The 16,089-nt window shown below is 44.4% G+C and overlaps 1 protein-coding gene across 3 annotated transcripts in view; it reads right to left on the bottom strand.

The window, feature by feature from the left end:
* Positions 1–3,506: 3,506 nt before the first annotated feature.
* The window catches only part of Eif4b (eukaryotic translation initiation factor 4B), a 28,358-nt gene continuing 15,775 nt past the window's right edge, over positions 3,507–16,089 (bottom strand). Inside the window, exons 7-14 of one of the 3 annotated variants that reach the window (XM_027396651.2) lie at positions 13,536–13,673; positions 13,264–13,437; positions 10,173–10,401; positions 9,345–9,457; positions 8,000–8,213; positions 7,423–7,478; positions 5,901–6,079; positions 3,507–5,554 (exon numbers count right to left, since the gene is read on the bottom strand). In XM_027396651.2, the coding sequence (XP_027252452.1) occupies positions 5,474–5,554; positions 5,901–6,079; positions 7,423–7,478; positions 8,000–8,213; positions 9,345–9,457; positions 10,173–10,401; positions 13,264–13,437; positions 13,536–13,673 (1,184 nt within the window). In that variant the 3' untranslated portion in view covers positions 3,507–5,473. Of the gene's footprint in view, positions 5,555–5,900; positions 6,080–7,422; positions 7,479–7,995; positions 8,214–9,344; positions 9,458–10,172; positions 10,402–13,263; positions 13,438–13,535; positions 13,674–16,089 lie in introns of those variants that run through there. The other 2 variants (XM_027396653.2, XM_027396654.2) reach the window with 2 other exon arrangements.

Below are 16,089 nucleotides of genomic sequence, written 5' to 3'. Positions count from 1 at the left end.
CGCCACCTCCTCCCGCCCTCCGGCTCCCTCCTTCTTCCCCGGGCTCCAATCGCCACCTTCCACCCGCTCCCCGCCCGCGCCGCCTCCTTTTTCCCTCCTCTCCTCCCACTGTCCTTCCCGCGAACGGCTCGGCGCGCAGAGGCAGGCTCGAAGGCCGAGCTGGCAGCCTGAGCCGGGGAGGGACCGCACGTGGGAAGGCAGCCCCAGGGAGCCTCAGACCGAGAGGCTGCGGAGGGACACGGGCGGAGAGAAACGCGTGAGCCGCACAGACTCCTCAAAAGAAGGTGGACACAGATCCAGAAGGGTACACAGAACAGCTGCGAGGCCTTGGCATCTCGGCGGCCACTTTAGTGCGGGATCTATTCTGAACCATGCCTGACCTGGTGGGGGCGCCAGATGTACTGGTGTCCCGGGTCTTAGGACACCACTTCCTGGTGTTCTCCCCCACTGGAACTTTTCTGTGTCTCTTCTCCCAGAAGACTCACAGCTGAGGACCCACACAAGGTTCAAAGCTCCCACCCCTCAACGGCTTTAGTAATCGCCCCTGTGTTCCTGGGGCTTACCAATGCAAGTTCTTTTGGTGGTGTCATCGCATTCCTTTTTTTTTTTTACTTTTTGTTTTATTTATTATGTATTTTATTTATTATTTTTTGTCTGCATATATCCCTGCACACCAGAAGAGGGCACCAAGTCTCATAACGGATGGTTGTGAGCCACCATGTGGATGCTGGGAATTGGACTCAGGACCTCCGGAACAGCAGCCAGCGCTCTTAACCTCTGAGCCATCTCTCCAGCCCCTCATTCCTTTTTAAAAGTCTGATATTGGAAAAGAACGCCTGAAATTAAACTGATGGGCCATGGTGCTAGTTTGAGTTGTGACAGTGGGAAGGGACAGTGGAGGGTAGGGAATGTGTGGTCCTAGAGTCTTTGAACCTATGGGCGTCCCAGTTCCCAGCATTCTTTAACAGATCCTATTACCTTCCTTCCACACTGGAATTTCCTTAAGTTGGTGAGCCAGAGGATCTCCATGCTGAGAAGTGGGAAGTGCCTAGAGTTAACTGTCGAGTAGGTTCCCAAAGCAGTCCAGCAGGGCCTGCTCAAGCCCTCTGGGTCTGCCTGCTGGCCTGCCCCATCTCAGCAGGGTTCTGTGCTCATCATGTCTCTGGCAAAGGCTGGGTTTGGCGGTTTGGTTCTGATTCCTGGGGAATGGAGCACCTGATTCTAATCTGGCAGCTGGGAAGAGCTGAAAGCATGGATCTTGCTGTCCAGTGGGCACTTTACAGCAGCCGGACTCCTGGGGGACTAGAGGGAGAGCTGGAGAAGTGATGGGGAGGGAATGGTTGCACTGGCAATGGAGAGAGAGAAGCACAAGTTAGAAGACAGTGACAGGGATTGGAGGCTGATGGGAAAGGGCAAGGCTGAAGGTCCTGCTGTGGCAAGATTATATTGTGTAATTAATAAAGAATATGAAAATATATTATTTGATGTCAGCAGCCAGCTCTTTTAACATCCAGCCCTTTCCAGAATGCTCTGGGCTTTGGTTGGAACTCGCTTTGTAGACCAGGCTGGCCTCAAACTCGATCGCCTCTGCCTCCCTGCTGGGATCAAAGGCATGGACCACCTCAGCAGGTTGGCCATAGGTTACAATTTCTGAAATCACCAGAGTGAGCCACATTGATTGGATCTCAAAGGTGGGTGGGACTAGAACTTCACACCATGCCCAAAGGGCTACTAAGAGGAACCTGAAAGGTTCCTAAGAATTGGAAGGGGAAGAGAGGAGTCACAAGATGGGTAGCTGAATCCTCTCAGCTCAAGCTCACTACTTTCCAGGCACCAATTGAGGGAAGGAAATGTAAAGCAGGATGCTTGGTGGGGATAGGATCAAAGTGAGTGGCTTGGGGAGGCAGCCAGACATTGTGATTGCTACCACGCCACAAAGCTGTAGGGAGGAGAGGGGGAGAGCCAGGCCACTATGGATAAAGGTGTTCACCCACTTACCTCCCTTCATGGCAAATATTCTTACCTTGACTATACAGAAAGAGATCCATCTCAGTACTGAAGGAAGAACCCCCTTTTCCACAGTCTGAGACCTCATGCCCATGACTGATGCATTCAGTTTCTTAGGGTGTGTCTTGAGAGTATGGGGCTGTCCTGGCTGAAAGAACACTGAGTCAAGGAAATTTTGGTGGTTGGTCTGGGCTCTAGGAACCAGGAAGGAGTAGTATGGGGTAAGGGACAGAGCCAACTCCAGAGGCGGATCTCCCTGGAGGACAGAGCAAGCATTGTCCAACCAGGAGGTGGCTGCAGCTGGGCGGGGATAGCATTTTCTTCCAAACTTCTTTTTGTGGGGGCAGGAAAGCAAGTCCCCCTTCACTTGTAGCCTTGGGGGCTATAATGGTTGCTGAGAAACGAAGCTTATTTGTCAAATGTTGCTACCGAGAAGCAGATGTGATCAATCAGTTCCTGAGACTTGTGAGTTAGTGAAGCATTTGAGGTGATACTGTTCGCATGAACCCGGGCCTTCATATATATACTTGGATTCCAGAGCACAGTGCCCGGTTCTGATAGGAGAAAGCAAGTCTATGTGGCCTGTTGTGTCCCCAGCCTAGACTCAAGTCTGTCAAGTGAATATCCTGTTTGCATTCTGCTAGCTGACATGGGCAGACGGGAAGCTAGGTCTTCTAAAGACTGGTTGCTCCCAGTTGGTTGGCTACTAGGCCTAGACTAGCTTCTGGGGTGAAGCCTGGGAAACCTCTTTCTTGCCACACTGAAAAGCTCTCAGCACAGCCACTCACGGATCCCTTCCAAACTCTTGCCAGTTTTGGACTTGTTAGAAAATAGAAATGGGAGGTGGTGTCACACATCTCTAGTTCTAGTACTCAGGAGGCAGAGGCAGGAGGATGTACATGAGTTTGAGGCCAGCTTCATACTGTCCTGAGTTTCAGGACAGCCAAGGCTACACAGAGAAACTCTGTCTCAAAACACCAAACCAAACACAAAAAGGACAAAACAAAAACGAGGAAAGTAGCTGTCTCTAATGGCACACAGCCTGTGCTGCATCATTCTTGGATACAGTACCTCAAATGTGTTCCAATTCCTTGTGACTATCAGTTCTGTCTCTGCCCTAACCCTTTTCCCTGCTTTTCAGCAAAGACCACTTTTGTTTGGAAAGCTTAAAATCCAGGTATCTCATGAAGAACAGTGGTTTCAGTACTGCCGCTCCACAGCAGCTGTGCAGTCTGTGGATGGCACCACTTGACCTCACGGATAGCTGGGAGTGAATTTAAAGAGGCATGGGTTGCACCTGTCACATCCACATTCAGGTGTTAACCCTGATCAGAAATGCTGGAGGATGAAGTTGAATAAGGTCCCCAATCTTGGGCTTTGTGCACTGCTTTGTGCCATGCAGTAACTCATCCTCTGCTATGCAGACTGAGGGATTAGAGATTTGGAAGAGAGGTGGAACAATAAAAACACAGGGAGCATGCAAAAACCGCAGCATTAACTTCAACTTTAAAGACTGGGTTTATTTGGAGAAAAACAAAAAACCCTCAACCCAAAGGATGGGATTTTACATCTCAAGACATCTCCCAAGTAATGTCTACAGATTACAAATCATTTTCATAGAAGATAGTTTTGTACAAATTTTACATGTATTCAGGAGCGGGACATAAGTCAACCCCTGTTTTTATTTTAACAGAGGAGCAAAGTAGGAGAGCATGGGACAGAACAGCTTTCTTCTGGATGCAACTATCTGGAAGGGAAATAGACATGAAGAGGGCTATCTACCTTTTCATTGTCTACAACCAAAGGTTTAAAAAAAAACCCCATTCAATGGTGGGTCTCTCTAAAGGCCCGCTTCCTAGCTACTAGCCAATCAAGTCCACTGGATGAGCGACTTGCTATGCCCACTGCTGCAGCCCATGAAACCAACGCTCCTGCAGAGCAGGTCTAGGGTTTGCACATTAAGACCAGGTCTCACTTGCCTGCAGGTACCCCGATGTCCCACAACAGGGAAGCTTGCTGTCAAGGTGCAGATCAAAGCAGACAGGTCAAGCTACTGTACTCAAGAGAAGCCAGACCTTATTCAATAGTTCTCTACATCATCCTTTATTCTTGAAGGAAATCAAGAAACCACCCCCCCTAAGCAGAAAAGCACAGTCTAGGTCACATTACAAACCCAAGCACCAGCATAGGGTTCCCATGAAGGAAACAAATAGAAATCTTAAACACCCCAATCAAGGCTGAAGACCTTTAACTCAACTCTCTCCATTCACCACCCAAGCCCATCAATTGAAATACTCTGACCTCCAAAGGGGGTGAAGGCAGCAGGAGCAGGAATTAAAGATACCACAGAGCTGGATTGCTTGACAAAAGCAGTGATTCCACAAGGCCACAGCTTCTGGTGGCCAAGATAAAAAAGAAAAAGAAAAGAAAAGGAAAAAAAAAAAAAAAAAAAGGAAAAGGAAAAAAAGAAAAAAGAGAGAGAGAGAAAAAAAAAGGTCTGTGAGAGCAGGTGTGTGACTTAGAGAGACTGCTTTTGGAAGGCTGACAGTGTCATCAAGAACATGAGATGACCAGTGACAAAGTTTGGAAAGAATGTGGATATATTCGAACCTTTAGAAAGGACAGATTTTAGAAGACTGGAATTTCCCACGACCGCTAAGTGCTTCCTCATCCAGGAAATGATTGTTCTATTCATGTGTCTATTGGAGGTCACAGCATTTCCCTTACTACCTGGTATAAAATAACTGATCATTCCCTCAAAACTTTTCAAACCACGATTGAGTTTCCCATTCATTTTGGTCCCCAGAGGTACTACTTGTTAGTGGCCTGTAGACTCACTCCCAACTACCCCCTTGGGGGGTAAAAAATTAAAATTAAAAAACAAAACAAAACAAAAAAAAAAAACCCAAAACACAACTCCCCTAGGCTGGCCCCAGCTAAGTCTGAATTGAAGTAGAAGGGCTGGCAGCCTCCTGGAGACTAAAATAACTTGAGAGACTAGATCTACCTGGCCAACGGTGGGAAATGTACTCAGATGATGTTTGGGAATTTGTAGGTGCCACCACAGGACAACAATTAAAAGGTAGAACTCTCACTCTTCCTTGTACCTTTCTCTACTGCCTAACTGATGCAACCGAGTCTCACTGTCACTACATTTCTGCTGAATGGAGCCCCAGGCACTAGTCACAAAGGTAACCACTTCTATCATCAGAACACATCACAACTTCCCCATTCAAAAGTGATAGCCACATCTCTCTGGCTACAATGGTGATTCTCCAGTTACTTCAATACTTTAAAAGGCTGCAGCAGCATGCAAAACAATTTCATTTCATTAAAAAAAAAAAAAAAAAGTTAAGAAAGGTCTTCAGGAGATGGTGAGCTTTATTTTTTCTTGTCTGGATAGAGGTTTGATTTGCTCTTGAATCTTCCGGGGTGGAGACTAGAAGAAAGCACAGCATGTGGAGGTCTACTCAGCGTGGTCATCTCCCTCATTCTCATCTTCACCATCCACAGAGAGAGCAGCATACTTGCTTGCAGAACTGAACTTCTATAATAGATGAGAGGGACAAAGTAATAAAGTCTGAGATTTTCCTAGAAGCAGAAGTTAATGCTTTGGCATAGGGGACATGAATTCATCTAGGGGTAGCATGTTCCACCGAAGCAATCAGGGAGGGCCAGGGTCACAAGTCAGCTCACCAGCAATACACATCCTTTCCACTTTGCAAGTGTGTAAGAGCTCAGAAGGGTTGACTCATCAACAAAAAGCCCATCTTAGCTTTTCTCATTAACTTGAAAAAAACACCACTGCCTCATTTCCAACTTCTCCAGTCTCAAGAAAAAAGGAGTCTGCAAAACTGAGCTATGAGAAGTGGATGCAAGCACACAACACTTACAGAGGCTGGGTTCTCCTCAGATTTCTTTGGCTCAGGTGCAGATCTGGAGTCTTGATCTTTTTTGCCATCTTTCCTGTCCAACCCCTTCCAGTGGTCTTTGTTTGCTCCATCTCCAGGGCCACGACTTGGGAACCCAGTTTGGCCTTTTGGGACATTTACCCCATCTATTTTATTTTCATCTGTTTAAGCAGAAACACAAAAACCAAATTCAAGTCACATAAAGTAACCTATTTCCTTGTACTAGATTTTCTTTTAAGCCGAAGAAAACATGTACTAAGGGAAATTAACTCCATTCCAGGCCTTTCTTCCCAAGTTCCTATACCACCCAGGCATACCAAACAAGACATATTAAAAAGTCTCACTGTAGTAAATGTCACCCGGAAAAGCAATATAGAAATAAAGACCAGAAGCCAGGTGGTGGTAGTAGTGCAGGCCTTTAATCCCAGCACTGGTTAGACAGAGATAGGCAGATCTCTCAGTTTGATGCCAGCATGGTCTTTGGAGTAAGTTATAGGACAGCCAGGGCTACACAGATAAACTCTTATCTCAAAAAACAAAAACCCCAAACAAACAGCAAACCCCTCTTCCAGGAAAGAAAGAGAAAAAGGGACTAGATTGTTCTGTAGTGACCTTGGCTGGTTAATGGTGACATTTCTCACCTGGACAGACATAGTTATTCCTGTCCAATTTCCCCACCAAGGCAAGGTTTACCAGGAAAGCCAGCTTCTGACACTCTTTGAAGAGCCCATTCCTGCCCTCTATTGGCAAGGAAAGGTAGCTCATCAAAAGAACATCACAAAACAGGGCATAAAAGTTCAAATTTCTTGACTGAAGGTTGACAGGGGGAGGGAAGACATTTTGAATAGTGTGGCCACTGGTAAGGTGCCAGAACTTTTGTAATCCTCAATAAAGCCCACTAGGCAACTCCCCCACAAAAGTCATAAAAGTAGAATAGAGGCTAGCTGGGGAAGAGGGATTGGCAGGAAGGAGACAAGAGAAGCTAACAGGGCAGCAGTAATGATAGGATTAAAATACATCATATACATGCATGAACTTGTTGTCTTCATGAGACACAAATACTGCAGCTTTCAGCAAAAAAAAAATAATAATAATAATATTTTTTTCTTTTTTTCTTGCTCATGCCTTTAATCCCAGCACTTTGAGGCAGAAGCAGGTACATCTCTGAGAGTTTGAGACCAGCTTGGTCTACAGAATGAGTTCCAGTTCCAAGATTACATACCTTTATCTTGAAAATCAAAAACAAATTTATTTGGTCAAGGTGTTTAATTCAGGAATTTTTTTAAGAGTTGTTTTTATTTTATGAGTATTGCCTGCATATTTGTGCCCCACCTATGTCTGGTGCTTGTGGAGGGCAAAGAGGCATCAAATGCCTTAAAGAAACTGGAGATATGAATGGTTGTGAGCCACCATATATGCTGGTGCTGGGAACTGATTTTGTAGCTCTTGGATGTGTTTGTATCCAAGGCTTTACACAGATCAAAACCTACTTCCCTTGGCTCACCTTTTCTTGATGGTCCGTCCTCAGAGGGCTGAGCTGGAGCTACTTTCCCTCCACCACTAGAATGGAGCAAGCAATCAACCATCAGTTTTTACAAGAAAGACAACACAAGCTTATACCATTTCCAGAATGCAGTGGGTTGCCTTTATAGAAATACACAAGAGCCTGCATGTTGAACACTGCAATATTTAAGTATAGGAAAAGACAATGAAAGCAGTCACTTCCACACTCAACTGCCATATGCTTTGGAATTTATAACCCAGCAAGGCAATAGTAGTTTTCTCTTTGCAAAAACTGAGAAAAGTTAAGAGAATCTTAAGTCACTTAAATGATATGACCCTCCAAGGTTACACTAACAGTATATCTCAGGACAAAACCCAATAGACATGTCTACAATTTCTGTGGTATAAATGCGCCCATCATAGCTGATTTCAACCCATCAAAACGATGCCAACTGGCTAACAAAAATGAAAAAAACACACTGCTATGAGACACCTCAGTATGAATTATACATACTACAAAGGCCAAGACCCCTCAGGGCACCTTCCAGCTAAGCAGCTGCTGTTGCAGGCCTACTCACCTTGTAGGGGACTGCTGCTCTGTGTCTGAGCTCTGAGATCGAGCAGGAGGGTTAGAGCTTCGCTTCACCCACGCATTCTCCTTTGGCGGAGGGGCTGGCATTACCTTTAGAGGCTGATCAGGTTTAGAAGGTTTGGAGGTTGGAGAGTGACAGTCTTCTTCTTTATTGAGGGTTTCATTTTCTAGAGACTTCTCACTCTCTCTCCTTCGTGTATCTGGGGGATGGGGGGAGACTCACTGTATATACACTGTATAGCATTTACCTGAACTGCAACAGCATAGAAAATGACGTACCACCACATTAATTCCATCAGTACAGACTGATTTGGCTAATAGTTATAATTACACAAAAACCAACCATGTTCTCTGGGAAGAAAAGGGAAAAATCTACCTATGTAAGAGACAACTGCCTTCACACAGGAACAAAGATCAAAAACACTTGTATTTGCACAAAAAGTTTTCTGGAACTGTGGAGCCTGATTTTACAGAGGTGCCTCCTACATTTGAAGTACAAACACTACCAAAGTGGCCACACAGAGCAATACCACACTTATCCCAGCCACAAGGACCACTACGTTATGTTACTGGACCACTCCAATGTAAAACATTCCCAGAAAACTCTTAAAACACTTGGCTCAATTTACAAAGCACCTTGGCGGTAGAAGAGCTTAGGCAACAGTGGGTCACAGTATAGGGAAATGGGTGCTGTGATGAAATACTAGCTATGCTTGTGAGTGAACAATCTCAGGAAGAATGATGTTCTATCCCTCAAGGACACTGCTTTGAGGCTACCTAAATAACACCATCAAACAATGTCACCCCCAAGAAGAGCTTGTGAATGCCAATGCTATGGTGGCTCTAAAAACAAACAGACTAACAAACAAAAACCCAACATACACTGTCGAGATAGAAAATAGGGGCTGGCAAGATGGCTCAGCAGGTGTGGCAACTTCTCACCAAGACCTGCTAATAACTGAATTCAGCCAATGCCCAGGACCACGCAGGGTGAAGAGACAGACTTCTGCAGGTTTTCCTCTGGCTTCAAGGCATGGCATGAATATCCACCTCTCCACAAAATACATGTTAAAAAACAAGATAGTCTAACAGTCAAGTATTCTCTTTAGAGACAGATAATTAACAGAACATTGAAGTCTATTCTGGTACCTGTTCTCAGGCTTTTGGAGGAGAGATGTGAAAACCTATCAACCCTTGCTGAAGGCCCTGGTCTACTCGACAAATGTCAGGATACCCAAGACGATGTAGAGACTTTGTCTGAAGACTGAATCTACAAACACTGCAAAGTCCCTGCATACTCTGGTTATGGAAACAGCAATACTGATACCCACCCTGGTCTGACTTACTTCTGCCAGATGTGGCTGAGGTCCCAGTCTGAGATGACTCACTTCCTGTCCTCGACCGTTCTCTTTCCTGAGTTTCTTCACTTCGCCAACTTGGGTGTCTGCACACAGGAGATTAAAAACGACAGAAAAATGGTGTTCAGTTCACTAAAGGCCATCATGAACCTCACACAAACTGTTTATTACAAAAATTAACAGCTACAAGATGGACGCTGTTGGTGCACCCTTTGAATCCCAGCATTTGGGAGGCAGAGGCAAGCGGATTTCTGAGTTTGAGACCACCCTGGTCTACAGGGCGGAGTTCCAGGACAGGTTACAAAGCTACAGAATAACCCTGTCTTGAAAAACAAACCAACCCGAGGCTGGAGAGATGGCACAGAGGTTAAGAGCACTGACTGTTCTTCCAGAGGTCCTGAGTTCAATTCCTGGCAACCACATGGTGGCTCACAATCACCTTGAATGAGATCTGGTACCCTCTGCTGGCATGCAGGCAGAAGATTGTATACATAATAAATAAATAAAATCTTAAAAAAGAAAAACCAACCAAAAAAAATTTGATAAACCCATTTTACAAAAAACAGGCAGGATTTATTTACTTCTGTATCAAAGTGCCACCAATTTCTATTTATGGCAAGTGTGGCAAAACTTTTGAAAACTCCAAGGAATGAAGTCTTTAGTGTGTGACACTGTCCCAAACTCTGGAGACCGCTTCACCCTGCTCAAAACACTTCTCAGTGAGTGATACCAGCCATCACTCCCATCCCCAAAATGCCTCCACTCAGCAGCAGGGATGAAACCACTATCAAGACACCTTACCTCTCACGTGGCCGGCGGTCTAGTTTTGGCTCATCCAGCTGCCTTTGCAATTTCTCTTGCTCCTTCTGTAGCCGCTCTTCTACTTCTCTTTCTCTAGCAGCTGTGTCAACAGGCTTTGCCCCTCCAAAGATAGAAGCCGCTCGACTGGACTGGGAGGTGCTAGCAGAGGAATCATCTTCCTTAGGAGTACTCCGAGGCTTTAGATTCAGTTTGGGTCTTTGGGGGGGACCTAAGTTAAATGAAACTCTAAGTAACAGTTTCCAAATAATCAGGTGAATGCCAAAAGCCAGACTCCAGACACAGCTCTCATGATCTTGTTCAAGGATCTGGTCTGGAAAATGAGCATCTTCAACAGGTTCAAAAGACTTTGTAGAGCCAGGCAGTGGTGGTGCACGCCTTTAGTCCCAGCACTGGGGAGACAGAGGCAGGCGGACCTCTATGAGTTTGAGACCAGCCTGGTCTACAAGAGCTAATTCCAGGACAGCCTCCAAAGCCACAGAGAAACCCTGTCTTGAATACCCCAAAAGAAAAAAGACCTTGTAGCAATGACAGGGAGGGAGGGAGGGGAGGGAGGGAAGGAGGGATGAGGGAGAGAGAGAGAGAGAGAGAGAGAGAGAGAGAGAGAGAGAGAGAGAGAGAGAGAGAATTGTGAGAATGAGAAGGAGAGAACACGAATGTGAAGGCCAGAGAGTGCCAAAGGATCTCCTTGTACACTCAATCACCCCATTATAGATACAGGTGAACATACCCAACTCACCATTTTTTAAATGACATGTGCTGGAAATGTGAACTCAGACTAATTACCCATATAGCAGGCACTTTACAGACAAGGGACTATCTTCTTATATTTTTGTATGAAATTCTAAGTAGGCCAATTTCTTATTAATCTTTCTACATTATCAGAGTACTTTCACAATAAACCTAAAATTGGTTTCAGCCTTAGTGCAGAAAACTGATATGAAAGGTACTGTGACTAGAGAGGAAGCCTGTGTGTATACCACTGGGTTTAAGTGATGAAAGAATACACGCCATGCCCACCTGCACTGCCTTCTCACAATAAAATGCTAAGTTTGGTCTTCTGTATTACGTGGGTGCATGTATTGAAACAGTGTATTATTTGGCTTTTGTGTGTGCATCCCTCACACGCACAGATGTCAACCTTAGGACACTCATTTCTTAAGCACTGCCCACCTTTTCTGAACAGGGTCTGAGTGACCCAGAGCTTGCTTGATTAAGGTAGGATGGCTATCCAGTGAGTTCTAGGAATTAGCCTGTCTCTTTTTCAAGCTATGCATATTTATTTATTTATTTATTTATTTATTTATTTATTTATTTATTTAATTTGGTTTTTCAAGACAGGGTTTCTCTGTGTAGCTTTGGAGCCTATCCTGGCACTTGCTCTGGAGACCAGGCTGGCCCCGAACTCACAGAGATCCACCTGCCTCTGCCTCCCGAGTGCTGGGATTAAAGGCGTGTGCCACCAACGCCCGGCATGTAAATTCTGTTTTAAAGTTATGTATTTTATATGTAGTGTTTTGCCTTCATGTATATGAAGCACACGTGTCTGGTGCCTTCTGAGGTCACAAGTGAACAACAGATCCCCTGGAACTGGAGTTTTGGTGGTTGTAAGCCACCATGTGGGTGTTGAGAACTGAATCTAGCTCCTCTACAAGAACACCAAGTGTTCTTAATGTTCACCAGCTCTTCCAGCCCCTTGACAAGTTTCTTACATGGTGTTGGCACAGAACTCAGTTCCTACTGCTTGCATAGCAACACAGTCTCATGAACCATCTCCAGACCTTCTATGAGAGACATAAGACAACAGTTTCTACAACTGCCCAAACTTGTCAAGGAGCAATTATCTTTACATTCAAGATAAAAGTGGCTCAGAAAATATGTAGCCAATATTTGGCACACTAGACAATGGAATGAATATGATTACCAACTTCTACCTCTCCTCCCTTTTCATTTAAAATTTCCATGTATCAACAAACTCATCACCTGTTTAGATACTATGTAAAAAGCTACAAGGATAGGTGATGGTCTCTATGTACAAGAAGCCAAATTTGATAGGACCATCAGATTTAAAAATACTACATGTTAAGTCTAACAAAATTAAGTTCATATTAAAGACATGACAGGTACAGAGGAAGCTCAGCAGGTAATGATGTTTACTCCTAAGCTGACAACTCAAGTTTGATTTCCTGGACACTTTTGGAAGAGACTGGATTCCCACAAATTCTCCTCAACTTCCATGCATGCAAGCATACACAAAAGAGTGAGCGAGTGAGATCTAAACAGATAAGAACCAGCCATGGCCTGCCGCTGACTCCCAAGTGCTGGGATTAAATGTATGCATTACCAGTCCTATCAATTTTTTAGGTCAGACAACCTAGCCTTCAGATGGCATCACCACATTTAAGAACATAAGTGGTTATTTTTAATAACATTTGTCAGAGCGAGTGTGAAAGTGCTTTTTTTCAAGCAATCAGGTGCATAATTTTTAGAATAAGCACACAAAAATCTCACTTAAAATTAGCAACATTTGTCCGGGTGTTGGTGGCGCACGCCTTTAATCCCAGCACTCGGGAGGCAGAGGCAGGCGGATCTCTGTGAGTTCGAGGCCAGCCTGGTCTACAAGAGCTAGTTCCAGGACAGGCTCCAAAGCCATAGAGAAACCCTGCTTGAAAAACCAAAAAAGAGCGCAACAACATTATTACACTAAAATTACTGACTGGAACTTTTATTTTCTTGTTTCCTTTTCAACTGTTATATATACATTTTTTGAGATAGGGTTTCTCTGTGTAGCCCTGGATGCCCTAAAACTTGCGTTGTAGACCAGGCTGGCCTTGAGCTCAGAGATCCGCCTGCCTCTACCTTCCCAGTGCTGGCTTTTTTTTTTTTTTAATTTTAACTGAAGAAAAGATTGTCTCATTTTCATTATGTCACCCATATCCAATTGTCTACTGTGCTCTGCTACTTCATTTAAAATATATAAACTGTGTTTTCTAAGCCAGGAGGTAGGCAAATACACTTTACAACTTAACTTTCCGACATTGTGCTCCACGATAAAGAATGAGAAAATGAGTACCTCTGTCATCACGCCTATAATCATCCCGAGAGTAATCATCCCTGGAACTCCAGGACCGATCGTCCCTTCTGTCATATCGGTCTTCATAGCGGTCCCCACCTCCTCTGTAGTCATCATCCCTTCGGTACCCACTACCAAATGCTCTTCTGCCACTGCCTATCCTGGAGTCATAGCCTGTAACAGATCTCAAATGTGGTCACACAGAAAGGAAAAGAAGCCAAAAAGAAATTCTTGAAAAGAAGCACTCTCACAGGGTATGTTACTGTGACTACCTCGGTCATAGTCTCTGCTGCCTCGGTCATCATAGCGATCCCGGCCCCCATAGCGATCCATATCTCTTCGTGGGCCATCCCGATATCCATCCCGATATCCATCCCGATACCGGTCTGAATCATAACGATCTCGATACTCTAGAAATAAAAGCGTATAGGTAACACCACTCTCCCCCATAGTTCATCATCTATTCACTGATTCAGTTTTTATAGAGCAAAGCACATCTTCAAATCAGAACCATTTGTACTAAATTAAAAATCTCAGTAGTTAATTATTTCTTAAACAAACACAAAGCCAAAAACCCCAATGGGTGCTAGGAATGGCGCTCACGGCAGAATGCTTCCCCTAGGAACACCACTTGAGAAAAAACCCACATGCACAAAATGACAGCTCCAGGATGTTCCCCTAATGAAATTTTGCTGGCTAAAGTGTTTTTTTTTTTTTCCTTTCTCTCTTGGGTGGGGTGATAGTAAAATATATATTCCTTAACAAATTCTAGAATATGTTAAAAACATGTAAGCATAAAACAGAATAACTGAAAATTTCTATGTTTGATACAAAACAACCAAAGATTGCTTCAAAAAGCTTAGTGTGAGGACCAGCCAGATGGCTCAACAAATCAGGGCTCATGACTCTCAAAAGTTGACCTCTGACCTCTCCAACTTATGCTGAGGCATACATGTGCTTGGCTACCCTGACAATAAATGCTTAAAAAACAAAGGGTGGTGGTGGAGCCTGGAGAGATGGCTCAGCATTAAGAAAGAGCACTGGCTGCTCTTCCAGGGGACCAGAGCTTCAATTCCCACTGCACACATAGCAGCTCACATTAGTCTATACCTCTAGTTCCAGGGGACCTGAAAGCTTTACATAGACATAAATGCAGACAAACACCAATGTCCATAAAATAAAAGCTGTGGTGGCTAGAGAGATAACTCTGCTATAGGAGTTCTCACTGCTCTTCCACAGGACCCAAGTTGGTTTCTACAACCTAAACCAGGTGGGCAACAACTGGTTTTTAACTCTAGCTCAAGAGTCCAATGCTTCACTGTCTCTGCAGACACTATATGCGTGTGCAAACCCCCCAACATACATACATACATACATACATACGAACGAATGAGTCAGGGTTTCTCTATGTAGATCAGGCTATCCTCAAACTCAGAGATCTGTCTGCCTCTGCCTCCCAAGTGCTGATATTAAAGGTGTGTGTCATCACACCTGATAAAAATAAAATCTTAAGCTGTTAGTCTTAGCAAACACGAGAGCCATGTAGGCATAAGGAGTCCCATGCCAGCCAGGACTACATAGTGAAAACACCTCAAAAACGAACAAAACTTAATACAATACAGTGCTGCTCTCAAATTGCCCTTTTCTGAGTTTTAAATGTTATTCTTACTATTACATACACATTATGATAAAATATGAAGAATTCCATTATTTGCTGTGTTTCAGCTGTTCTCCCACACCACACTCCCAAATCTCTTTTTCCACTGCCAACGTCTGGTGAAGACAAGATTCTTTGCACATTGTCTCCAGCACAAAGGCTGTTACTATATTCTATATTTTAAGTGCATGAATTACAAGTTCTCTGAGAGTCATCCTTTGCTGGCCGTTGGTGACGCACACCTTTAATCCCAGCACTCGGGAGGCAGAGGCAGGTGGATCTCTGTGAGTTCTCGGCCAGCCTGGTCTACAGAGCAAATTCCAGGACAGCCTCCAAAACAATACAGAGAAAACCTGTCTCAAAAAACCAAAAACAAGCCGGGCATTGGTGGCACACGCCTTTAATCCCAGCACTCAGGAGGCAGAGGCAGGCGGATCTCTGTGGGTTCGAGACCAGCCTGGTCTACAAGAGCTAGTTCCAGGACAGCCTCCAAAGCCACAAAGAAACCCTGTCTCGAAAAACCAAAACCAAAACAACAACAAAACCAACAAAAAAGTCATCCTTAAAAATTAATCATGGGGGCTGGAGAGATGGCTCAGAGGTTAAGAGCACTGACTGCTCTTTCATAGGTCCTGAGTTCAATTCCCAGCAACCACATGGTGGCTCACAACCATGCGTTATGAGACCTGGTGCCCTCTTCTGGTGTGCTGATATACATGGAAGCAGAATGTTGTACACATAATAAAATCTTAAAAAAACAACAAAAAAAAACTAATCATGATTATAGCTACGCAGCAGTTCTTTGCTGTTTTTTTTTTTTTTTTTCATAGAGAAACTTGCTGATAAAATTTAAATAAGCACCTGGCTTTTTTGTTAGATTTCATGTTTCTGTGTATGTAGGTCAGTGGTCAACCTTGGGCTTGTCCCTCAAATACTGCCTATCTTGGTTTTGGGAGACAGGGTCCTTCACTGACCTGTAGCATACTCATTAAGAGGCTGGACAGCAGATTCCAGTGATATACCCATTTTTACCTCCCACACTTGGTTTTTTAACTGGGGTACTGGGAACCCAATTTGGGCTCTCCTCCTTGTGTGACAGTTACTTTGGCACTTAATTGATTGAGCTGCCCCTCTTGCCCTACTTATGGCTTCTTTATAATCATGTCCAA

Source organism: Cricetulus griseus, chromosome 2 (genome assembly GCF_003668045.3).
Source record: "Cricetulus griseus strain 17A/GY chromosome 2, alternate assembly CriGri-PICRH-1.0, whole genome shotgun sequence".
NCBI classification, from domain to species: domain Eukaryota; kingdom Metazoa; phylum Chordata; class Mammalia; order Rodentia; family Cricetidae; genus Cricetulus; species Cricetulus griseus.
The sequence above is the reverse complement of the archived record's forward strand: the minus strand, read 5'-3'. Positions and strand labels throughout refer to the sequence as shown.